The sequence below is a fragment of the Heliangelus exortis genome, chromosome 13 (assembly GCF_036169615.1).
Source record: "Heliangelus exortis chromosome 13, bHelExo1.hap1, whole genome shotgun sequence".
In the NCBI taxonomy this organism is placed as follows: domain Eukaryota; kingdom Metazoa; phylum Chordata; class Aves; order Apodiformes; family Trochilidae; genus Heliangelus; species Heliangelus exortis.
Window position 1 is genome coordinate 7,670,641 of NC_092434.1, and position 27,018 is coordinate 7,697,658.

A 27,018-nucleotide genomic window follows, 5' to 3' on the forward strand; every position below is an offset into this window, starting at 1 on the left:
ACAGAACTCACTAGTGCTCTGCTCCCACAGAAACAGTTCTAAAGAGGGATCTTAAAAACAACAAAAAGCACAGCATAAAGCAGTCTGGATTCGTATTTATTGAAGCCAGTTATTAAAGATGTCCTCATTTTGCCAGCACTAGAAAGCAAGATTCCAAATGACTGCATACTGCACCTGGTTAAAGCCATACAACTGGACTAAGGTTTGTTTCATACATTTGCAGTCCTAATTGTAAGTTGGAAAAAACCCAATAAACTTAGTATACAAGACAGTGAACTTTCATTTACAGCATGTATATTGTTAAGTTCATGATGTACAGAGCAGTCACTTTCAACATAGTTAAATTAAATAAAATACGAACTTCTGTTCAGTTTAAACAGTTTTTTTTTAAAATGCCAATAAAAAAGTGCAAACTTAAAATCAAGCAGCATAACCACAGCATTTTTATGGAGGGCCAATCTTTAAACTGTTCTATTTGCTTCAAGTTGAATGCTTTCATGTTTTGTTTTCTTAGTTTAAACGTGAACAGTAGATGCAGTCACTATAATGCATATAAATATAGTCATATAATAGTTTAAACAGTCTACCATACAAGTGTATCTGCAAATAAAATGAAGTTTCACTTGAAAATGTAAAGGCTGTTTGCAATTTGGCCTTTGGTTCCAATGTTTGAAGACACCAGAATAACAACTGTGCAGCTCACCAAAGTTGACAGACTTTGGCAACCACAGGATGCTACATTGCTTAAAACTTTCTTTCAATAAACTAGGAGCATTCACTTGCAATTCAAAACCAGAAATCTGTTTCTGTTTTTTCAGAAGCATCTTTCTGCAAAGCTGGTAAGTTATGATAGAGTATCAGTTTTGATCAATTTTAGGATATTTAAAAGTTTTATAGAACTGGAAAAGTACTTCAGTTTTAAGTTTTAGCCATAATGCTAGAGAAAGTGCTTATCAGGTTAGATGCAAAAAAGATGCAGTTTCAGGCTGAGGTTTTCAAACTATCTCCCATTACAATCACAAACTTTTTCAATTTTCCTGTCGAGTTCTGGATGTTTTAGTCTCCAATCCCAATTCTCAGTGTCAGGACAGCGTGTGTGCCATGACTTCCTCTGGTGTGGTAACTTGCAACTGGCATCCATTACACCAGGAAGTACAGCCACATTACCCACCAGCCATCCACAGTCTTAGTCTAACTGTTACCTAAGACAACTGTGTAGCTTCAGGTCATACTGTTTATTAAAAAAGTAAAAAAAAAAAAAAAAAAATTAAAAAAATAGTATTTAGAAAAAAAAAACTGGCACAAATAACATACTCATGTTAATGCTTGTCAAAGAGGCAAGTAAATACTCTTAGCTTTCTAAGTAATGTTTAGACAGACTTACGAGAAAACAGCCTCTTGATGTAACATAGGGTTTGAAGTTAACATCCAGTACTGTGTTAGTGGTCAATCTAATTCTGTATATTTAAGTAACAATATATATTAGGTAAGTTATATCCAGACATGAGATTTAGTACAACAAGTTCATATCAATAAAAAGTAAACTCTGCATAATTCAAATTGTGGTTTTTCCCTTCAGCATTAAGAACACAGAATATGCTTGGTATTTTCAATTTATGGTAGTGTGTACATGTAAAACAAGCATACCATATATAAAATCAAAGTGCTATTTCAGTAACCATAGCAGTTTTGTTTGTTTTTACAGAATGATGGTTTTATGTGACCATGGACAGAGCTCTGTTAGAGCAACAGGGATAACCACAACCCATCTTTCCAAATGAAATGCTACATTAAAGAAAATACAAAACAAGTTATTGAGTATGTTCATCATGTACACATTCATACTTTTAAGGTTGCCTTCAGAATTGGAGTTGGCTGCACCTGCAGCAGATGTGGTTGGATTTAGAGCCTTGAAAGTTTTTTAAAAAAAACCTCCATAGGTGTAAGGCAGGAATCAGTTCTAGCCTGGTAGCTAATATTTAGTTACAAAAAGTATGAAAAAAAAATACTGAGTTTTCTGTAGCACATTTCATTATGGGAAAATGACATGTCACCCACCATTCTTCATAGGCTAGCCTCTTGGCATAAAGAAAAAGGCAGAAGCTATCAGAAAACAGGATTTAAAATGAAATACAACTCGCCAAACTACTGATTTTAAAATAAACCAAACAGTGACTGTTTGTACTACAGTGCACAAAAAGTTCAAGCACCTTCTAAAGACACATCACACACTGTGCCAGGCACTTGGATCTAAACAAGTTATAGTTCCTCCCTTTGTCAGCTACACCAGAAAGGGCATCCACACTCTTAGACTTTTTTTTTAAAACTAAAACAAGATTTATAACAAGAATAAATTGCCATAATGCTTAGTGTTTGGCCTGGAATTCTTCAATGTAAAGTAGTCTTTTTTAAACAGTGACTATTCACCCTATGTGAAACACAGGATTTAACAACATTGCTCCTCTCCAGTCAGTCCAACATTCTGGTTTCTCACTGTCCCAAGTCCGTTTCACCGTTCAGGGCTCCATTCCTTACCTAGGCTTCTTTCACCTAATTAATGCTCTGTTACACCACCACCACCACCACTCACCTTTCCAAGAATATAATGCATTTGCAAACATACAAGTAGCCAATTCCAGAAACTCTGAAAGATTATTTCACGTCTCTTTCTTGCCTTGTGTGCAGTCAGTAGTAGTATTTTAATAAGAATTCTCCATTTTGCTTCTCTGTGTTCTTCACAACAGGAAATGCAGCTGCACCTGCTTACCTCCAAAACCAAAAGAATTGCCCTATAATAAACTCTAAATGGTTATCTTATACAGAGGGATTTTATATGCAAACTTCCTGAATGTGCACTTTTTACTGGGACAAGGCAATGATGTAGTAAGCTCATTTCCCCTGCCCCAAGAAAAACTGATAGCATCTGCCATAGCAGAAAATTCCTGGTCTTATCAGATCAATATACATAGTTATTTGGTCATTTACATAGGCATTTTTTATGCACTATCAAGCTTCATTCTCTGTTGGAGAGTTTGTTGTTACCATAGAGTCTGGCTTGCGAGTCATCCTATCCAGTTCCTCTTGAACATTTGTCAAAACTGTCTTTTGCCCTAAAAAAACCAAACAAGACAAGAAAACAGCAAGAAAAAACATACAAACAGAAAAAGAGGACAAGGTTAAAGCAATCTAACAAATTAAATGTTTTAACTGATAAAAAGAATAAAAATATATTTTATAAGACACACTATTATTTACTTTCTCACTATTTTACCACCTACCCAAGAACACAGAGCTGGACACAATGAAAGGTAGTATTTGTGTAAAGACTGATAAACACTAAGGTTTGATTAACTTTAAAAGGCATTAAATGCTGAATTATACAGCAGAAGAAAGAACAATAATGCTTGAGATGTAATTGACAGCAACTAACATTTCAAAAACAACCCCATTTAGCATTTTCTGTAAAAATCAATTGTACACAATTCTACTATATTGGAAGCAAGGGCTCCATTTTAATTCAGATTTTAACCACAAATCTTCAAAGGTACATAGGACACCTGCTACAAAAAATCACATTTGTTTGGCCACATTTATACTTGCTGAACTTTAATATTAAATATTAACAGGGAGAATTCTTCTCTGTCTACAGACAATGTTTTCCTTAAAAAAGGGGACATGAATTGCATATTCATGTAGTATCTCAGAGCAGTCATTTCAAAGAACTTCTTCAATTGGAAACAGACAGACTGAGCTATTTAATGGAAAGGCGTTATCTCAGATTTTTATAATAGACTCAAAACTTTTTAACAATCCTCTAACTGAATCATCAGTTGAATTCTTTCATTCTGAAAACTATAAACCCACAGGTAAATTAATTGGTGAAATTGGAACAATATATTCTAATGCTTAAAGTGTACAAGCATTTAAGATTAAAAAAACCTATATTTTGAAAGAAAAAGTAGATTATATAACCATGTACAGCTTCCTTACATAGCCAAAGAATTTAACAAGCATCTGTTTTCCAGCTCAAATGTGTGTGAAATATTAGGTGGATTTTTTCCAGGGTACATGCTGAAAACATTAAGAAGGCAAAGATTCGACTGTTAAGAGTTTTAAGTGCTTTTTACAAAGCACAAAGACATAACTAACTTAAAAGGCTACCTTTAACCACTATAAAGATTTCAAATTTAAGTAGTAGCTATATGCAACAGTACTCTTAATAGCATCTATTCAAACCATGAGTATTTAAACAACATTTGAAAATTAGTATATTAATTGTAATATAACTTGCAATACAAACCACTTTATCTCACAGATTAATGATACCTTGGTGTTAAAAAACCCTAAACACTAGAACAACAAAAACATGAAATTATTGCTCAAACAAAAGCACGCTTAGACAAATATTGTGGCTTTTTAATACTACATGAACTGGATCTTTAAGCCTCCAAAACAGTACCAAGCAGCTACTTTTTGCAATGACTTTGTCCTGGATAGCAATAACATTGCCAAGCTGCATTATGGTCTGCAGGTTTACATACTCCCCTTTATCACCATCATGAGTGAGCACCTTTCAAATGAGAAAAAATACAAGCAGCTGTTTTTAAGTAAATAAATTTTTCCCCTGTTATTAATTAAATTGATACTAATTTTCAGCTTCCCTAGAAAAATACTGCCAAGGACTGTGATGGCTTTCATCTATTAGAGAGGCTACAGATTTACATGTATTCTTCTTTCTAGATTAGAGTAAGAGCAGGGAACTGTAGTTCTCTTATCTACTGCACAGGAATAGAAGGGTGAAGACAAATCTCAGAATCTGCAAGAATCTTCTTGTGAATATAAATGAAAAAACTTTTCAAGCCTAGAAGTCCATGCAAAGAAAAATAATCCACCGCAGAAACCACCAGTTCTTTGAAATATCATGGAACATAGACAGCTCAGAAACATAAAGGTAAGTAAGATGGAAGAGGAATTATACAGCTTGAAAAATGGACGTGACAGTGCAGCATCTGTCCAGCTGAGAGAGTTCTCTCAAGCAGGAGTTAATGTACCAGAAACCAGTCCATCTATCAGGCTGACCAGTATGTTGACATCCACAACGTATCCCTCATCCTGAGACAATCTCAACATTTCAACCATGAAATATTCATGGCCTTGGGAGAAACAGATGACCTCTTTATGGCTGAATATTTTTAGTGTCAACCTTCTGAAAACTTAGGGCTCTTTTAACAGTTCGGATTAGACACATAAAATGCCTACAAAGATCATTTTAGCACATGTACTTGTGCAGAGGATGCTGCCATAAATAAGACTTTCTCCAAGATATTCTCAACTCTTCCACAAAAGAGCAGGTAATCTTTTCTATTATCACCAGCACCAGCCACCTTATAAGTTCAAAAAGAACTTTTCAGATACAAGTCTTAGGAGCCCTTACATTAGGAAAGTTTGCTCTTATAGTGGTTGGATATAAGATGTGAGCACATCAGCTGACAAGGAACAGGAATATTCTCTTGTGAGTGAAAGCCAACTGTTCTGTTCCAAAAGCCAGGGAATGAGTGTGAGCTGCCAACCTGATGCAGCCAAGAAAAGCCAACCTGAAATGACCTAGGAGAAGTACTTCCACCAAAGAAAGAGAACTGATGTACCAGGAACTAAAATGAGATATATCTGGAGTGCTGCATACAATTCCAATCACTCATGTACAAGAAAAGTCAAGCCAGTTATGAGAACTAATAAAGAGGAAACTAGCTGGGAAAACAGAGCTTAACCAATAACAGAAAACTAGAAGAGAAATTGTCTAATCTAGCCTAAAGAAACAAGAAAATGAAGAAAGGATGTATGATTGCTTTCTCTAGATGTTTCAGGAGATAAATATTCTATTTAAATTAGACGTTAATGCTGACACAAGAATGAAAAAAAATAAGTTAGAAAACTTCTAATACTGTCTGAATAACCACTCGTTTCACAAGACGGAGCTTTGTGTAGGTACCAAGTATTCTGATGGGTTTCTTTCATTTCCACTTGAAGTAGTGGAATTTACTTATCAGCAAATTATCTCATACAATGCACAAACACAGAATGAATCCACTTGATGGGTGTTACCAGTTGTGCTGGACTGACTGCAATAAAATACTAATTAATTAATGACAGATAAGGCCAAGTGGTGATAAGTAAGTAATTTAAACTTGAACTCCAGAGGGATTTCAATAATTATACTAGAAAATACAGTCCAAACCCAAAGAACCTAATTTCCTTCAAGCCACAGTTAAGTGTCAAGAAAGGAAGAAATTCTAATGTAAAGAAAACCTAACACTTTCTGAATATGGTCACTTCACTCAAAGAATGAAGTTATAGCAGGCTTCACAGAAGCCCCAGTAGTTGTGAAGTTACAGTAATATAGTTATTTTTTAAAGACAGCATGTTTTAGCCTTCTCCTCTCAAGATCTGTCACTTTACTGACCACTTTAAAAGCTACATGCAGCTAGACCAATGTGGGCTAAATAAGGTATCAAAAATAGCAAAACAGCCTGCAATAACAAGTACAATACCTGATTTCTTGGCTGTACTTTGCACTCCTCCAGCACCAGGACTCCCAGGAGAACCAGTCTTTTTGCTCAAGAGACTGTTAAAGAAGCTAGCCAGGACACCTTCACTTGCAGCATTATCTAAATAAAAACCAAACAGATATATATCACAGAGTAGTTACTGCTGGTAAAAGATAGAAGTTATTTTTTGCATATACATACATAACTTTCTTACCAAGGAAATAAACCTCAAACACAAGAGTCTTTCCTTGCTCAATTTAAAGATACAAGTCCTATGCACTCTTTGACAAGCTCAGAGATGGCTGACAGCATTGTTACTGCTCTTCTGGACTGGGGGGAAGGGTCCCCAAAATTTTAATCTAAATATATGTATGGTGGGGTTTTTTGTTGGTTTTATTTTTTCTTCATGTAAATGCCAACAAAGTATTAACTATGGAAGTGCAATTCAAAGATTTATAAGTTCATTAATAAACAGCACAAATATTTTACTGTAATCTTTCATGCCACACTATTTTTCATGAATCAGAACTTGGACATATGGCAACGACACAGGAACCAAAACAAGAGATTTTATCCAGTGTAATTGAGGTATGACACCACACTGCACAACTGAAAACAATACTGGATCTTGATGCAGAGAGAAAAAAGAAACCACACAACACACACCTTAAGGGTGAGGGAGAGAAAAAGGGTGTAATTTCCAAATTAGTTCATGTAGTATGAAAAATCACATTCTAGAGAGGGTTTAGTAGAACAAGTTTCATTGTGAATTCCAAAGTAAGTGCTGTAAAGTATGAAACTGTGTGTACTTTTAAGCAGTCCGCACTCTAATAATGCAAATGATGCATAATAACTGCATTTAGGCAACTTAGGAAAAAAATGTATTTTAATTGTCTGATTCCTTGGCAATAGTTGAACTCTATTTCAAGTCATATGAATGACAAGGGGTAAAAAAAATCCAACAATCTGAAGCTATGTCCTGAATTCATTCCTGTCATTAAACCAACTATACCATTAGTGAATAAATTCCAAAACCTTTCTACAGAAGAGGTTTGTTTTGTTTGGTTTTGGTTTTTAAAAGAGAAATAACACAATGAAAACAGCAAAATGCTTATTCATACTTTTAATATTTGGATCTGGTTTCTTAACTGGTGTTATTGGTGAGGCACTGGGTACATTGGCAGGACCAGCTCTGCCCTGAGTTCGTGGGGATCCTGCAGGGCCTCTTGCAGGAGATTCCTTGAAAAAAGTCCAAATCACACAAATCAGAGAACTCACATAGATCAGTTATACACAAGCAAATGTTACATTACATACATATTACTTTTTAAACCCTTATATTAGCACCATAGTGTATGCACAATGTGAGGGAAAACCACCCTAACAAAAAACTGGTAATTATTTTGGGCATGTATCTTCACTTAAAGTAAGGATCAATCACTGTAGGAAATTTTCAGTTCAATAATAATCAGATATTTCTATGCTTCCACAGAGAATTAAGCAATTTATAAGCAAATTCTTAAACTACTGCCACTTTTATTATTAATATTATTTACTTTCTGCAGTTTAGGAAGATTATGTATTTTAGATTTACATCTACACAGTTAACCTTTACAGGCTAGAATTATTTTCTCCTTCCCTAGGAACAAAACACCTGCAACTCTTCTCTTGGATCTACTTACTGATGCTCTTGTAGGCGTTGCTGGCTGTTTGGCAAGGAATGACTGAAAAACAAACAAACAAACAAAACATGTCAGGAATATTAAATATATTTCAGAAAACATAAAGGAATGAAATACAGTGAAGCTGACAATCCATTTTCTGATAACGAATTTATCTGATAATTTTTCCCCCCTGATATTTACAGATTTCTTTTTTAATATTTATATACTTCCAGACTTCACCACTAGAGGACAGTTAAAATGAGTAAAAAGCTTCAGTCCTTTGTCTAACGCAGCCATTCGAGGCACCCAAGCCTGTAACCTCTTTGATATTTATAATCCACTATACAGGAAAGTATTAGTAGGTTTTTTTTAAACAGTAGAGCAGTAAAAAAAATAACAAGATACAGCACTGCCAAATTTGACACCTTATAGTTTTCAAGCCTCTGGAGTTAATACAACTGCAACCCTAAGATGCTATGTTTTAAAAGTGTGTTTTACAGATCAATACCTACAGGTTGTGAGAATTCAAACCATCATCTCCTTTGACATGTAAATTATTTCTGTTCTCAGCGTATTTTCCTTTCAGCTTGCCAAGATAAGTGGTCATATTTTATAACTGTATTTGTTAAATTCACACAATTACATCTGAATTTGCAAAGCTGAAAAGTTGTCATCTAGTGATTTCAATGAGAAATGAAAAACAGAAGGGAGTAAAAAAGGAGAGCACAGAATGGAATCTTATTTACTAAGGACTTTTCATTCTTCCATTCTTACCTGCTGCTTCATAAGAAACACTTGCTCATCTTCTGCTGCCAGCTCTTTATCATGGACTAGCTGTTGACCAAAATATTTTGTTACTAGAAGAAAAATCTGTAATTACCATAACTTATGCTACGGTGATTAGAAGGGAAGAAAAACTGTCGTATCTTTAACACCATTATGTACTTTTTAAACAAATAAACCCTGAACTTTCACATTTCAAAGAGCAGTAACATTTTTAAAAGAGTTGTCAGAAAAAAACTGGAATGGGGAGGGCTAGCACTGACAGCAGCCTGTGGATAGTCTCCTAAAAAGAATGTCCTCATCAGCATCTCTTCAAAGACCTGAGATTACCTTTCTCCACAAGACCTCTCAGCCCAAAAAAGTACTACACTAGCTCTTGTCAGTCATAACACCACCATCAGGCAATGATTATTTCCTGTAGGTGCTGAGAGTTACCAACAACAGGATTAAACCTTTTCTTTATATGAAAGTGTGTAACATCTCTACCCTCTTCTAAATATTGGGGCTTGAGCTAGAAACATTAAGCTTATAAGAAAGCTCTAAAAGCTTTCTAATCCAGATCAGAATGCGATTTCATTCACAGTTTTCCATATTACCCATTTAACACATACCCAGTTCCTGTGTGCCTACACTCACAAACTTAGCAATATACAGAACTTACATAGATTATTTACTGCTCTTGTCTTACATGAAGAAATCTGTCATCAATATGTTAAAGCAATAGTGCTATACTGTCTTGTTTTCCAAGATTTTCCTTTACACCATAACCTCATTGCCAGGAGCGTGTATGTGTAAATTGCTGAAGTCCTACAGCAGCATTCTCCATTTTGAAAAAAGTGGCTTTGCCCCATATGTGCAAAAAGGTGAAATGGTTCCTTTTTGAGTGTCTTTCATTAACTAAAGAGAATGAATTTTGTGTTTGCTTGCAGTATTTTAAACACATGGAAAACAAAAACCTGATGTTTCACACACTTGGATGTTTTTTTAAAAGAATCATTCAACTTATATTTGGATTTTTTTAATTATTAACAGCTATTAGTACCCATTCAAGCAAACTACACTTACTTTCCAGGGAGCAGGGAAGGAAAGAGTTTACCCCTTTTTACCTTTCTTACAGGAGGTTTTACAATGAAGTCCTCATATGCATCTTCCGGTTTCACTGTTGTGAAGTTTTCATGTAAAATAGCGATTTTCTTTTCATTGTCCCAACCAGCAGGTCTATAAAAAGAAGAAAAAGCTTTGCCTTTTCAGTCACAAAAAGCATTTCTACAGAGACCATTCATTTACTACACTCTACCTGAACAAGTAAAGTCCTAATTCCCAGCTGAGTTCCAAAGGTACTAAAAAGCTGGAGTGGTGTACTCTGAGTCAAGTAACCCCTGTAATAAGCACTAAGTTCTTATTTATTCAGGATTTCAGAAGCTTAACATGCTAAACTGCTGAAGGACACAAACCACTCAAGTTATTTTTATGGATATATGAAGTGTAGTGCTTAATAGAAAACAATCTGAAATCATGCTGCTTATACAATTGACTTACATAAAAACTGCATCTTTTTCTACCACTAAGGCAGGTGTGGTAAACTGAAAACCGTACGTTTTATGTACAATGTACTTATACAACAGATCAAGGTTCTTTTCCTCCTTAACTGATGTATATATCAAGGCAGCCCCATCTGGTTATTTACTTAAGGAAAATTACATAAGATACAATTTTCAAACTATAATAAGAATTTCAAAACGGGAGGTAACAGACATATATCTACTAGACCTAATTTTGAGAAGTAATTTAAGGCAAAAGCTATAGCTATTCAGTATTCAGAGGGAAGGGAATATACCACAAGAAAACTCCTGATAGTTTGCTTTGGCATATGCAGAAGTTATTTACCCTCTCATGCACTTAAATTTGAAAAAGTCAAAAACTTATGAGACAGGTAAGATCTCAGGTATACATTGAAATTGCACGTTCTGAGGGTAGAACTGAGAAAAAACACCACATAAAAGAAACAAAAGCTTGAAACCCATGCACAAATTAAGATCTATTAAAGAATCTTCTATAACTCAACATTTTCAAAACAACAAATGCTACAAAGTAACTAAATAACAAGCAATCTTGAGATGCAATTTCTCAGATTAATATAAAGTAAAACATATTTTCTTGCTTCCAGATTACAGCAAACCTCTTCAGTGCAGGAAAGGATACACTGTAAGCAGAATCTACGAATGTGTGACTGAATGAAGTCGAAGTGTTCCTCTCTGTAATCATGCTCCTTCTCTAGTACACTCACTGCATCACACTAGAACAAAGAAAAACAAAACCAGCAAAACCCAGCCATTAGTTCCAGCACACTGTAAAAAATCTTCCTTTATTTTACACACACTTAGTATGAGCCTCTGGTTTTAAAATGCTACCAATAAATCAAAAGATAAAGTATTTGACATATAATTGATAAAGCTATTACCATTCTGCAAAATTAAAAATTGATACTGATTGCAGAAGCATACTTCTAAAATAAATCTTTACTATTAGTCGCAAATTCATTTTACATGACTATATAAAATATGTCTTCTAAAAGAAAAGGAAGTGAATTATTCCATAGTAGCAAACTTAACTAGAAACTCACTTTTGTACAAACTACAAGCACAGGAATACCAAGGTTGTGAGTCAGCACATTTTCTCCAAGTGGCAAAGAAACGTGTTCATCCTCTTGTCCAGAAGGACCTCTTCTTTGTGGTGATCCCTGGTAGCCTTCTTCAGGTTCTACATACTCTTGAAACTCCTTTATAACTATGAAGAGAGAGATCTTTATAAGATACAACACAGGACATAGTTCTTCTTGAACTGCATCTATGACTAATTAGAAATCTCAACTTTTTTTTCTTCCTTTTATAACAAGGCACTAAATGAAAACAGAATGCAGGATTAAACCTTGCTGCCTACTGGAAAACCTTGTTGCCTATATAACTCTCCACCAAAATTTACAGCAAGAGCAACCAAGTGCAGTTTGGAACCATCACAAGTAATCAAAAGAAGCTGCAGCAGCTATAATGTGCACAAATGGGCATAGCTCAACTCAATGCATTTTATTATAGGGGAGCCAACAACAGAAACTATCAATGTAGTTTAGCAATGCAGCCTGCAATCAGAGCAATTTGTACCTAGTTTGGAAGAGCACATGATGAAAATGTAAATGGACACAGAAAATGCCAAGCTGGAACAGCACTCTCTCTTATAAACTATTAGTCACTTTAGGTTTCCATTAATCTACACTTCTCTTGAAGGCGTCCAATTTTAAAAATATAAAAAATATATACTGCATATATACAGACTCAAGTACTTCTAAATGTTAACTGAAGAGACTCAGTTATATTCTGGAAACTACAATGGAGCCCAGAGGAAACCAGATGCTTCCTAGGTTTTCAATGTTTTAATTTTATGGCAACAGTAACACTGAATACTATCAATACCCAACCACCTAGGAAGCTGTATCAACACTATTTTTCAAGTGCACTGCAACCCCATGCGTGCTTTATGAGAACTGTACTCAACTTGAAGCTCTTGTGCCTTTTTTTCTGAATGAAAATCTACTGGATGTGCCTGCTCCAGGGCACAGCAGCCCTCCAAAACCCAGGGTCCTTCCTCACATGACAATCCCACCTGAAGCTGCCTCCTCGCTCAGACATGAGTAGCCCTCAGGAAAGAGGTAAGTGAAACACCATGATTTGTTTCCACAAAAGCTTCTTTATTTTAGTAACAGTGGTAGCAGGCTGACTCTACATACAATAAGGAAAACTCCTAGAAAAAGTTCCCTATATCCAGCACAGTCACAAAGAGTGCTGTTCAGTTCATCCACCCATGTGACAGGGAAGGAACTGCACCTCTGCTGTGCAGGCCATCTGATACTTCTGAGGTTTAGGAAGTGGTAAAACCTCAGAAAAGTTTATAACATAAATCCCGCAAAATGAAATCACTGTACCTTTTCAGCATAGGAACCATTCCTGCAATAAAATGGGCATGTGGAAGGACAAATCAGAAAAACACTTATGTTCAAAGCTTTTCTATCTGAAATATAAAGCTGTGTGATTCTTGTGGAGAAAAAGACTGACCTAGTACAGACAAAAGCTTTAAAAACAAATATAGATCATAAGACTTCCAATCACCAATTCAATATATCCCAAGGTCCAATAAGATTTTAAAAATTTAAAATACTACAGTTGCTTTTAAACTTGGTGAGGCAGCGCCTTCTGGTGGAGAGGAAACAACAGTGCTTTCAAAGAGATGCCTTCCTCTAGGACTGTTTCATACTCAGCAACTGGAAATCAAAAGTCAATTACACATTCTGCACGTTAAATATGTCTACTGACTATCTCACAAAATCCAAATTAATTCCAGAACATTTAACTAGAAAACGTTTTTAGAAAAGTAACTTATTTCATTACTCAGACTCTTCATAGCTCAGGACAGAAAAAAAACTATTATAGACAAGTATATTACAGCAGTAAAAAGTTGTACCATTTACATCCACTACAATAATTCAGATAAGCCTCTCTGACTTAATCAGATGTAAGAGACTATTTGACAATACTGCTTTCAATTTATTACAGGAATATAATCAAGACAATATTTGTTTCCTGTGTTTTGGTCATATCAAAGCAGAAAAATGGTTTCTTAACTGAGATCTCTATCAGCATAAACCCCTTCAAATTTGGGAGAGGAAAGCCTTCCCTGAGAACAGTAGGACTTTGACAACATGATACAAATAATTATTCAAGATACCGTGTGAATTTTACCAATATAAATAATAGCAACTGCAACCTAGAAACTTGAGAAATCTGATGGTACACCCTCATGAATTTCTGCTGAACATGAATGAAGATCATAATCCTAGAGAGCTGAAATTCCCAACTCTTTCCTCTCCCCGAGAGTCAGGAGTACCAAACACCACATATGACAGAGCAGCCAGCAATGTGGCTGAACTCCCTCTGGTTGATCCAGGCATGCAGGGAGAAAAAAAACTTCACTCTGGAGACAAACTGGTGTTGTGGCTTGTTAGTAAAACACATAGTTTGGCATTAGTCCCTGACTAGAGACTGAGAAATGCTACAGAAAACACTCAGCTTTAGTTACCACTGTCTCCTGCTGAAAGAGTAACTACTCGAGCTAAAAGTTAAACTAAAAAGCTATACTAAGAAGTGCTAACTACTGTATTTTGAAGACAGATACACTTGTTTCAGAATTGAAGTGGTTTAACTGCTTCTTAGTGATAGGCTCTTGAACACTTTTTAAAGACTCATTCAAACCCCATTCCCATTCAAAATTTTGTAAAATCCAAGTAAACCTGTATCACAAGTGTGATAGACTGCCTCTCATGAACAAAATGCATGCTAAGCAGCTAGTAAAAAAAGCTCACTTCAGTTAATGGTTCTCTGTCACACGGTCATTTAATACTTTTCCTTACCTGCTGTCTATTCCCCACTTGGTCCCCACTCTCACACTTTTAACAGACATAAAGTTCACCATGGACCTGAACAGCTTTTCTTTTTCCTAGAGAGCTATAAAAATTTTAATCTCCATGTAATTCATAATAAGGAATCACATTCCATATGGTATAAGAAATAACAATTTCTTATTAGGAAGCAGGGGGAAATTACTTTGTTTTAATTTTTTTAACGGGAAATACATTCAACATGATGGAGATAAAACAAGAAATCAGAAAAAGAATTGTTCATTTGACAAATGATAATTATTCTGCTACCTATCAGTAAGGTAAAGTACTAGGCATGGCCTATTATGTTTGAAAAATTATCACCAGGTGATATGCCATAAAAAATCATACCTCCACTATAGTGGGCTGATTTATCTACCAAATCTGTGGCTTTTCTAGGTAAAAAGCCTTTTATTTGACTTTTGCATGTAACACCACAAATAAATGCTAGTTTCCAGTTAACTGTTTTGCTCTCATGTTACTGCTAATTTATAAAAGTTAATGAAACCTAACTATAACAAGAACAGATTCATGCCAAAGGAGCAACTTAAAGTACGACCAAGAAAGCACTCCACAATTATTCTTAGGTTTGATTATTCCAGGAACCATAAAATCCTCAGTCTTGGAGAGCTGTTCAACATCAATATAGAAAAGGTAAAACAAACACTATAATTTATTTAACACATCACAAAAGCACTGAACAGCAGAACAAGAAAAATGCAGAAAAAGTTTCTGAGACAATTATTCCATATTTACAATCTATTAAGTTTCACAATCCATGCAGCTTTTAGATTTTTTGTACATTATTGATTATAGATTTCAACCTTGTAAAAACAATTCCTAGACAAAAGATGCCTGGGTAAGTTCCTTTCATCTTTTAGCTTTAGAATACTTTCAGCTGTCAAGAAAAAAACAAACAAAAAAGGGCAGAGAACCTGAAACCGACTGCGACACTACTTAATTTTCAGAAAAATACGTTAATTGTATTTCAAATTTTAACTTCAAACACTCCAGAGGACAATAACGTAATAGCCATTTTACCAGTATACTCCTTTTCTCCATTTCTTGATTCTTGACAGTTGTCTTTTCTGCTTTGTTCTCATAAATGGGGAGGCAAATTTTAGATCTTTCCTGAAATACTTACTCAGATCTGTGTTATTCAAACAACAATTTCTCATAATTTAGAAATAATTTCTCATAAATTAGCCTGAACTAAATTAGAGCATCTGAACTGATATTATTTATCTGAATCGACAGTGGCCAAGACTTTATCAGGGGATTTCCAGAGCAGCTCAGTGACAGAAGTGAAAACAAAAAATGCTCTTGGTATACTCTGAATAATTCAATTTCTTTCAAGGCAGTCTGTTGCTTCTGTATGTGCATCCTGTCTCCCATTCTGGAAGCTCTTTAACACAACAGTAAAGTTTCTCATACACCAGATGGAGCCTACCAACATCCACCCAGGAAAGCCAAGTCCCCACCTCAAATAGCAAACATGACAAAAGGCTGGGTGGAGAAAGGCCATGAAAACCTTGAAAGCAAAGACAAGCAGTCCAAAGGTCAATTTCACTGAGAATGGTCAGCTAACAAAAAGATTTCTGGAAACTGGTAACAGGATCTTAGTAATGGAGAGAGAACAACCTAGCAGCACTTTGAACCAGTGCTACTGGGATAACAGTAGAAAATGTATTCCCAGGGCCAACAGGAGCTCCTGGTTACTGGCACTGGGTTTAACAGACAGGGAAAGCACTGTGGACATCCAGCTTGGTCCACATGCCACAGCTTACATCCAGAAGAATAAGGGAACACAGTTCTGCAAGCTGAAGCCCAGAAACATACATCAATGTGGCAATACACTGCTGCTGAGTTTTACTGGTATTAACTAAACATCTCTTCACTCTGAAAACTGCCTCTATGTTTTGAATGCCTGCTTTGCATATATGCTTTATTATCCCACTGTTTCCATACCTGGGCTAATGCAACACAGTGATTCTCTGTTTTCTAAGTGGCAGCTCACCTTGGAAGCACAGGCAGCAAGATTTCAGTAAGGAAAACTGCTGGTATAGCTTTATTGATGGACTGTAGTCATGAGGCACTCTTTGGGCTCTCAATGGTCTAACCACTCACACTAATACAGCCACAGTTGTAACAGGAAAGTTCTTTTAGCATGATTTGCTGTTAAGAGAATTACAAGCTGTGGTGGCCAAAGTTTTGAGCACAGTCTGGCCTTAAGGACAGCCTGGAAGACCTCAGAAGGCAGTACCTGAGGTGACACAACTGTCCTACACAGCAACTGAGAAAAGGAGCAAGATGGAAGTTTGGGAGTGGGGACATTAAGGCTCCTGTTTTACCTCATGCTGACACTGGACCCAAGTTCACAGCTCAGCCATAGGATGGCAGCAGAACCGTGCAAAATGTGTCAACTGGCAACTCTCAAAATTTCCTTTCTATTCTATTCTAACGCCTGAGAAACTAGGATTTTATATAACACTTTAATTTAGAAATCTCTAAGACAATACTATTGGAATGTCTTGTAAGTTCCCCAAACATGGTGTTAGAGCTGTGCCACAGCTGTAACTGGCTCCCACACACAGTACTCACTCTGAAAAAAGACAAAGCACTTCTCTTTTCAAAAGTGAAATGCCCAAATTGCACATTTACTTAGGTTGCCATAAAATTTGGCATGTCTCAGAAAAGTGAAAATAGGGTTATCTGCTGTATTTTGAGATTCAAAGTGCACTTCCATCTCTTACATTAAAAAAAACCTAGTAAAAGAACACTTTCTCCCTTAAAAATTGTCATAGTTTAGTTGTTTTTTTTTTTTAATATAACCCGTTTATCAAACCCAGGTGTTTCAATCATTAAGTTTAAACTCTAGACAGTATGCTATAGGCACAAGACTTCTGGGAAAGTCATGTTTAACATTTAGAAAAGGGTATAGCTATAGATCTGAATACTCACAGATCAAACTGATTACACTGCTCCCTAAAGTGAATCTAAAGAAGCTACTTGGACATATTTGCAATTTTTCAACGCTCCAGTACAGCCAGCCACCAGCCCTGGACAAGAGCAGCAACCAGAAAAGATCTACCTGAATCTACACCTCAGCTGAAAAGGAATGCATGTTGCTAAGGTCTATTCTACTGATGGAATTTATTCTGGAGGAATTAAATATCAAACAGAAAAAACTCTGAAGAAACATTCAAAACTATTTTAGGAAAGACCAAAGCTGCAGGAAACAATACTGCAATGCCTGGTTGCCAGTACCAGATTCTTCCTTGCTACAGATATGCCAGGAAAGAAAGTTAATTTATACAACATTCCTAAAGCCACTGGATAGGAATGGCTGTAACATGAGACACTTACACATACCAGGCTTGTGAAAAACAAGGCCAGAGAGACCTACTGGATGGCAAACACAGTATGGGAATGGGACCTGACTTAGATACCACAAGAAAGCAGACAGCTCACTTTACTACCTAATTTTGTCACCATTTTAAAAAAATGTGATTCTGTATGGACTTTTTTCCTTTTTTTTAACTCTCCTTTTTAAAAAACAAATTATCAAAATATCACTATTGTGAGGGCTTTAGAACATTAATTCACCTGATGTTTGGTTAGCACAGCAAAACTGGAAGAGTTACTTTAAAGTCTAATAAAGTTCATCTGAATTAAAGCTGTAATCACAACTTCAAATTAAGTCTTATCCAACCTATTCTCAAAATACTTATCTAAAAAAAACTATCATTAAAAAAGAAATCTGCAAGAGCTAGTTTAAAAATGAAAGAAAAATTTATGGAGCAAAGACTTACACTTCTGTTCCATGTCTCTCATCTCTTCTGGAGGAATTTTCATCTTATCAATATGTTCTTGCAAGACACTGGCCCATTTCTGTAAAGACTCCATAACAGTCCAAGGTCTAGACATATCTGCAACAAAGACTACAATGGTGTCTTGCAGGGATTCTGCAGAAACTGCAAACTTCAGTAGGCCTTTGTGGTATAAGTCTCCATCCAGAATCCAAACGTTACAGCGAGTGTGATCTGAAAGCAAAAGGTACAGCAGCAACTCAACAGATGCCAACTTTTGGTTTTGTTAGTCTGAGTAAACAGATGACTACTTTAAGAGTTAAATGGAAAATGAAAGCCCAGCTACCATCAGATCCTGCCTGTTTATCTTTAAGGCAGGTACATGTGTAAATGCCTACATTATGTGGTAGATGCCTTCATTTAACAGTATTTTATTTCTGGGTTCAGAATATTTCCATTAAAAGAAATTATTTCTCTTCTTTGTTTTTTACCATGGACAGCAGACACAATGGGGTTTTAATACTGCACAGCATTCCTGAACTTGAAATATGTATATTCCCAGTAAAACCATGTGACACACATGTAACTTCAAGTTCAAAAAGGGGTAGTTAGAGGTGAGTCCAGCAGGGAAGCCTCAGGTGTCCCTCAGCTGGTTCAACATCTCACAACAGAAATAATCTGCAAACAAGATACAAGCAATAAGCAGCTTAGATTTCTAGCACAGGAGTAGGAGGAGCAAACACAGGATAAACTCACAACCTAACAAACTCTGAAGTTGTACTACCTGCTCTTAAGTCACACTGACTTAACACTGGCTCCTACTTGCAGACTCCTTACGGAACAGTACTGGACAAATAATTTGGTATTTCACTTTTTGCATTTCTCTCCCCCTCCACCCCCAGTGTTTTGATAGTGACTGGTCATTTGCAATGCAAGGCAGGGAGATGGGAAAAATGATGGGACACATAGATGTCATGAGAAGTTTTAACCCAAAAATTAAATTTGGCAAGAAAAGAAACTGAAAATGGAGCATCAACCAGGAAAGATGTATCAGGTACACTGAACAACCAATTTTGTCCAAATAAAAAACAAAAGAAAATTTCCTGAAAAGAAACAAGTCCATTTGTTTCTGTCCTCTATACAATTCCTAGTACCTCTTCCAAAGTACTCCCTGCTCTACTACAACTGTCCAGAGGGAACAGTGGATCTACACAGGTATCACATAAGATACATGAATTCTGAAATACACGGCCCAGCAAACCAATCACTACAGAGCCCAGATTTTCAAAACAGCTGCTGAGCTTCCCCATCACTCTGCCTCACTATATTTTTCCCTGCCCTGTGCTCCAAAACTTTTAACTTCACAAAATAAATTCCAGTTCCTGCACCTGTTACAGCTTCATTTGAAGAAACAATCCAAAACAGTGGCTCTAGAAAAAGCAAAAATTTGACTAAGTGAATTGGGAGGGAAAAGAGCAGAGATATACAAACTATCCTCCCTATTGGGTCTTGGAAAGAATTACGGAACAGCCGAGTTACAGGCAGATTACATCAGGATGCTATATGTGGGCAGTCTTCATTTAGCATTTGTTATTCTCCTGTTTAAGCACTGTTAGGCTTGTCACAGGACATTCAAACATCAGTTATCACACAAACAGGCCAACAGCTACACTTTTAACTTAAAGATCTTTTTCCTTCCAACTTCCATCCCAGATCTGTTTACTTTGCAGTAAACAGTTACAATAATCATTGTGTACCTAAGAAATGCACCATTATACATTCATTGTTTCCCCCCTACCCTCTCCCCCACTTCAGGAAAATGTCTCACTGTCACCACACAGTTTTCTCACAGCCTTGGATGTATGAACCTCTAATGACAAAGTCTCATAAAAGTTTGGAAAAACAGAAAGGAAGCTAGGACACAATGTGAACACTTTCACGTATTTACATTTGCACATCTATGCAGGCCTTTGTTGTCCTCTGCATTCCAGAAGCATCCTTTGTGTATTCCCAAAAGCAAAAATTACCAGTAAATAAAAACTCTGTGAGCTTCCTATGAGTTGAGGGTTATTAACAGACATATAACTTATGTCTATGCACAACTGTCTCCTTGAAGCAAACATGAACATTTAAAAAACTAATCTAAATCTACCTATAGTCTACAAAAGTTTACTGCTCTCATGGGCACTTCTGTTGATTCTCCAGTAGCGAGTCCTTTCACTGCAGAAAATATTTTCACTTTCACACCTTATCAAGTAACAAAAATTAATATCCTAATTCACTGTTTTTACATCACTTTATAAAGCCAGTATCTAAAGTTTACAAAGGTTTTGTTTGCTGAACAGCTTTGTCCTACTTCAGGACTTTGCTGACATCTAGAATAAAAACTGGAACTAGAATAGAGGTGGAACTAGAATGCAGTTGGAACTATCAGTCAAATTAAATCCATCTGCTCAGAAGACTGGAAGCCAGTACTTAAAAAAACAAACAAACAAAAAACAAAACCAAACACTGTATAAAAATGAAAGGTTTTGCAAAAAACAAAACCAAACACTGTATAAAAATGAAAGGTTTTGCTTGTTCCTTTCTTAGAATAAAGAGATATGGTTTGTGATTTACATTTGTCACAAATACAAAACACACTTAAAAATTCAGTACTGGTTGTTCACAATTTGGTAAAGTCTTGATGGCAAATTTGACTTTGTGAGCACCACATCAAGCTCCTAGTTAGTCATATGATGTGAATGTTAACTGGCCCTTTCACAGTGGCTATGACACCAACACAGTAGAAAAGTAGGTTCTACTTATCAAGCAGACTAATAAAATAGCTGCTAAACCTTTCTGTCATACACATTTTTATATTCTGTCAATATTTAATTATCCCTTTAGCTATGAGAGAGATTTCCCAACCTTGATGAATTTTACTGCAGATGGCTGATTCTGTGAACTACAATTGTATCTCCTGCATTTATTTAAAAATTATCAGTGGTAATTAGATACCCCTTGTCTAAGCTGTGAAAAGAGCACAACAGGGAAAAATAATTTGCAAGAGAACTATTTTAGGGATGCTGACAAAAAGACAGTTTTTCACATTAGAAAGCAATGTACCAGCAGCACTTGGCTCAATCTGGAACAACCAGTTCAACTGGAATATGCATATGATATGATTGAGGCCAGTCCAAACCTGAGGCAAAAAACCAAGACTACTTGGTTTTGTTACAAGAATGCAACAACTAAACAGTTGTACTTCACTGTCACATTTGGCCCAGGACAACTGCATTGCATTTGTAATCTTCAAATCTTCAAAGGCAATTCAATTGTAAGTTTTCTATGGTGTTTATTATTGGTAACCCTTATAGTATCACTACAAAACCAGTCAGTGTAGTTGTCCCACTGTCTTGCTGTACATCCCAGCTCTGCCCCATTTCTGCAAGAGACTCTGGAAGGTACTCTAGAAATACATATTAAGGAAATCATGTACAGCTTCCTTCCCACATCCTATGAATTAAAATTCTCAGCTTTCCAAAGCAGACCAACCAGCTCATCATCACCAGAATAACTACCTACTCATCACAAAGAAAGGCAAAAAATTAAAATTGGCCAAACTCACCAAGAAGTTCCACTAACAGAGGACTCTTGAGCATGAGCTCTGAGGTCATTTAATATTCTCAGTGAACTTTACAACTAGCCCTCTAAGTGCTTTTCATCCAGATGAACTGCAGTGTCATGTAAGCAGAAGCAACAACATGCTCCAGGGATATTGTACCTGGGGCTACTGATGTAGGAGAATCCTCTCCCAGGATTGCTTCTCAGGTGACCCCAAACCTCTTCTGGAACAAATTATTTCACTGAGGCAGAATTTGGGATAGGACCTAGCAAGGAGAATTTTCTGGCAGAGATTCAGCAGTGGACTTAGAGTAAGTTATCCTGAGACACAGGGACCAAACTACTGCATGACTAACAACTAACAAAACTGAACCAGCTAATTACCAACACAGCAGTGATGTGTATCTTGCCATTCAAAAGAAGTATCAGCCACTACCAAGAAACAAGCGCGTGACAGTGAAAACCAAAACGTCAGTGGAACCCTGTATTAGCCAGGAGAATCCTTCAAAAAAATGAAGGTAGTTTCTATGCTCAAATGTCCTTTTTCCTCATATCTTTCATACCAACAAAAGAGAACATTTTAATCACTGATCTAGGTGAAAAGACAGAAGTAACTGTAAAATATGCAACTAGAAATCTGTAGAGAAATTCTACTTCAAAAGTGTAAGTCAGATTCAAACAGCCCTCATGGTAGCTGGGGGGGGTTGAGGGAAGGATTAAGACGCAACACAGAATATTTTCCCAAAGATTTCCAGAGGGAGGTAGATAATAACTTGGCACTATGAACAAAGTGTTTTCCTTGGACAGAATAAATTCTTCTGAAATTAAGAAAAAAAAGGCAAAGAGCAAAGAAATCTTGTAGTACCTGGGGAAGATGCTAAAAGATCTTGTCACTTCACTACAGTTTGTTGCCGATGTTGATTTGACACCCTTGGAAACCCTTGTGGTTTGCTGGTCTTGGATAAAGTGGTGTACAAGAAAAGGCAGACATCCTCAAAAGTGAGTATCTGACAGGAAGCTCCTGAATGCCTATTTTGAATTTCTTTATGGATCCAAAAATTGTGGGCCAATTATAAAGGCTCTGTTCCCAGATCTGTATCCAAGCATACACACATCTAAAGCACTCAGAGTTTAAAGAAACAAATACAAACCTGTCCTAGAGAAGGAAGAGTATTATCTTTGCCTACTGGGAGGTCCTGACCCACTTTGCTATTTATTTTGCTTGCTGATGACACTAATGAGATAGAAAGGAAAGAGGCATGTATTATTAGATCCTAACACATCCATTAAAGGGATGCATGAAGACCTGAATTCTCCAGATGAGTCTGGTAGTCAAAAAGGTCTTTTTCCTTTTTTTTTTCCTGCCAGTGCTAAGTTTTTATGACAGGGTTTTCCTAATCACCTCAAATACTTTTCACTTCCAGATATTCCCTAAAATATTTCCAAAGTAGTGACATACTTGAGGTTTGATAGACAGCACCAGAAAAAGGAGCACACCAGATATTCTTCTCCTTATAATATCATCTCCTTTGATGTTGCAAGAAGCCTGACGTCACATGCTGTCTTTACACTCCTAATCATAGGGTTTTTTTTTTTCCCCTTGAAGAATTTATGCAGTACTCTAGAAGATTGTGCACGGTAAGAAAGCACTTACACCAAGAAGCTCAAGAAGCCAAGAATACCTCAGCACAAAAAAATTACAGCACAAAAGATTTGTAGGAACTGCAAGATTAGGTGGCCACTGAAGACACTGGCAATGTGTCCTTTAATTGTGCCTAACTTAATATCCAAAGACAGTTTATTACCAGATGAGCACAGGAGCAATCTCCATAACAACCAGTCACATATGGTACTTAATCACTCATGCAAGTCTTCGGTACATTTCCATTTCCAAAATACCATTATAGGATCTTCCGAGTTCATTTGTTTTCAGGAACATAAGATAACCCTTTGCTTCCCTCTTCTGAACTGGAAACTCAGAAGGAAGTCATGAATAGAAGACTGTAATTCCCCATTTTTGAAGAGGGAAATTAACACAAAGAGGCCCAGCAGTTTGCCCAAAGTGAGACAAGCAGAGGCTGATATAAGAGAAAGGAGAACAAATTCCCTCATCTCTTCCTGTCCCTAGCCTGCCTAAAAACAGGAGCATCCCCACCCTTAGACCTGCTTTTAAATGGTCATCATCACCCCTATGCCCATAGAGTACAGAACAGAAATCACCAATAGCAACAAAGAGGAAGACAAGGGGCAGACAGGCAACCTTCAATTTGAGAAAAGAAAATACTAATTCTGACTTTTAAGTTCCGTTTTTCACACATTCTGCTATAAGAAAACATTCCAGCTACACTGTCCTCCACAAAAAAACTGAAATCCCAGAAATCTATGCTGAGAATTAAATTCTCGTGGACATACCACTTACTTTCTACAGTTATCCAGTAGTCATACCAAAAGACAATGTATCTGCTAGTATGTCAGCATCAGCAAATATATCTGCCCTAAATGTAAATGGATCCTGAGAGCTGCTCAAATGTCCTTTTTCCTCATACACAGGTCAAACTGTAACAAGGGCAAGAGTGGGAATGTACACTGAATGTAAAATGCATTTCACTTTCAAGAAATTGATACAGCCTCTAAAACACACAGAACACTGCTAGAATCAGCTATTTGGGTGTAACTCAAAATACAGTGATGAAACCTCAGATATAAAAAAAAAACGTCATCCACTTAATTACAGTAAAGAGAGAACATATAAAATGAACTTACCATCTCTGTCTTCATCGTGAATATTTAAGTACAAGTATTCCAGCCCTCTTCCTTTCTTTCCATGCTCTGCTCCCTGTATCTTAGCCATAAGTGTGGTTTTACCTGAACCATCATCACCTGCCAGTAAGTTTTTAGAGGAAAAGAAGACACTTTCAGAACTAATTTAAACTTTGTAGAAAATATTTTCTTAACAAAACATTTAAGCAATCAGAAGTATGCTTGTGCATTTCTGGATCCCACTTATTTGTTGTTTTCATTCAAGTATTCCAAGTAAATCCAATTGTTTATACCATTACAAGAACCAATTATTCTGTATTACATTCCATTTGTTTAAATACATCTTATAAATCCAACAGTGTAAACCAAAAAGTAAGTCTATCAGCCTGAAGACAATACAGTAAGATCATATTGCACAACTTAATTTTAAGAAAACGATGTGTCAGTTTGTCCACATCATTGTTCTAAACATGCTGTGTTTCTAAAAAAAAAAAAAAACAAACCACCCACCCAACTGCTTGCATATGCTACTTACCAAAAACAAGAATATTCTTGCCCGACGGCAATTTAGATCTTGACCGAGTAGAAACTTCGCTCAGTATTGAGGACCTGGCAAAAAAAGCATCGTTCTTGTTAGCCTGAGATGCACAGGGCTGCAGGCACACCCCCCGCACATCTGACAGCACTGATGAGCTCAGCGGGTCTGCACGGACCAACCCAGTTACGTCCGTTCTATTTACAAACTAGATATGATGTTCCACATAAAGACTTCAGTCTGTTTTAAAAGATGAAAAGCATGCCAGCTTTTCGAAAAAAGCTATTATGATGCCTAAAAACACACGCGGCAACATTTTCTTAAGTTTTTTCTCCTTTTTCTCCCTTAAGGTCACGTTACTACAGCATTACTTTCCAACTGATAACTAACTCATACCGCAACCCATTACTGTATTCTGTACACATTTTTTTTGGCCATTATTAGTATTTTTAAAAGCGTTACTCAGCCATAAGCGACAGGAAAGCAAGCGACCGACTCTCCCGGACCCCTTTCCCGCAGAGCCATATCTCTCAGGCTCCGCACATTCGCTCTCTCCCACCCTCGCTCATGCGGGTGCGGAGCTCCCCCTCACGCACCCCCCTCACCCCTCCAGAGCAGGGACGGGCAGCACTCCTCACCGCCCCTCCCGTCCCTGGGGCCAAGCGCGGCCCCGCAGCTGGCGCCCACCGCCGCCCCTGCCCCGGCCGAGCGGGGCGTACGTTCCACCGGGGCCGGGCCGAGGCGGGGACTCCCGCCCGCCGCGGGAGGGCTGAGGCGGCTGGGCAGAGCAGGCAGACCCCGCCGTGACAGGCACGGGACGCCCCAACGCACCCGCTCTCTTCCGCGGGGCCGAGGCCCAGACGGCGCCCGCCCTCACCCCCCCGCCCGTCGCGGCCGCTCACCAGAGGTTCTGTCCCTCCTCCTCCTCGCTGGGGAGCTCAGCACCGCCGGGCCCGTCCGGCCCCAGCAGCTTCTTCTCCACCAGCACCGGCGCCATCTTGCCAACTGCAGCCACAAAGAGTGACCTCACCCGGGCCGGCCGAGGACCCCGCTCCTCCCTCTCCCCGAGCCCGCCTGTGCGGACGCCCCGCGCTGCCGGCCCCGCCGCGGCTTCTCACCGCCCCCCTCCCCTCACGTTCGCTCCGCCGCGCTCAGTCGCGCCCCCACCGCCTTCCGATCAGGCGGCGCCCGGGCAGCCCCGGCAGCGCTCCCCGCCCTGGGCGGTGCCTTCCGCGGCGGGCGGGCGGGTGGGGCCGCCGGCGGCAGCGCCCCCTGGTGGCAGCGAGGGGCGCACGGGAGCCCCGGGCCCGGCCCCGGTGTGTGAGCGGAGCGGGGCCGCTGAGGGCGATCGTGTTGGTTCCCAAGTGTTTCCTGCCAAAGGAAGCTGAAGCTGCAACGCATATTTTTATCCCCTGCCAGTAATTTCTATTCTTCTAATAGAGCTACAAAGCGAGTTCAAGTTTTATTTGTAAATGTCCTTTCCTTCGTGATTTGTCAGTTCAGCTTTGCAAAGTGCTAAAATGCTGGTGCTGGGTAGCTTAAGCAGCCTAAAAATAGCATGAAAATATATTGGCATAAGAGTAATGTGCGGATTTTAAAGCACTTTACGCAAGAAAGCTATTATCAGTATTGTACAGTAAAATCAGAAGAGATTAAAAGAGTGATTGGTTTGCACAAATTGACACCACAGGTTTCTGCTCTCTTCTAGTCCGTGGCTCTTCCCCTGGGATTACAGAAGACTGGTTTAATGATGTCTGCTTCAGCAACTTGTGTTACAAGAGAAGCTGAAGCACCACAAGTTCTTGCCCAAAGAGGCACGGGGAATTTCATC

At 37.8% G+C, this 27,018-nt stretch overlaps 1 protein-coding gene across 1 annotated transcript; it reads right to left on the minus strand.

Moving 5' to 3' along the window:
* Window positions 1-75: 75 nt before the first annotated feature.
* Window positions 76-26,407, minus strand: DYNC1LI2 (dynein cytoplasmic 1 light intermediate chain 2). Its single transcript, XM_071756699.1, has 13 exons — window positions 26,090-26,407; window positions 25,188-25,261; window positions 24,656-24,772; window positions 18,290-18,520; window positions 11,616-11,779; window positions 11,195-11,288; window positions 10,532-10,667; window positions 10,099-10,210; window positions 8,984-9,043; window positions 8,228-8,269; window positions 7,667-7,784; window positions 6,549-6,665; window positions 76-3,110 (listed from the first exon to the last, which is right to left on the minus strand). The coding sequence occupies exons 1-13, from the start codon at window positions 26,182-26,184 to the stop codon at window positions 3,007-3,009; spliced, it is 1,464 nt and encodes a 487-aa protein (XP_071612800.1). The 5' UTR covers window positions 26,185-26,407; the 3' UTR covers window positions 76-3,006.
* Window positions 26,408-27,018: the final 611 nt, after the last annotated feature.

Bases quoted from the DNA above. Each gene is read 5' to 3' on its own strand.
- DYNC1LI2 (XM_071756699.1), bottom strand. From the start codon at position 26,184: ATGGCGCCGGTGCTGGTGGAGAAGAAGCTGCTGGGGCCGGACGGGCCC. The intron at 11,289-11,615 runs GTGAGTTTCTAG...TCTTTGTTCTAG, and splicing joins TGCTTGTAGTTTGTACAAAA to TGTGATGCAGTGAGTGTACT. The intron at 10,211-10,531 runs GTAAGTCAATTG...TTCTTTTTATAG, and splicing joins GAAAAAGATGCAGTTTTTAT to ACCTGCTGGTTGGGACAATG.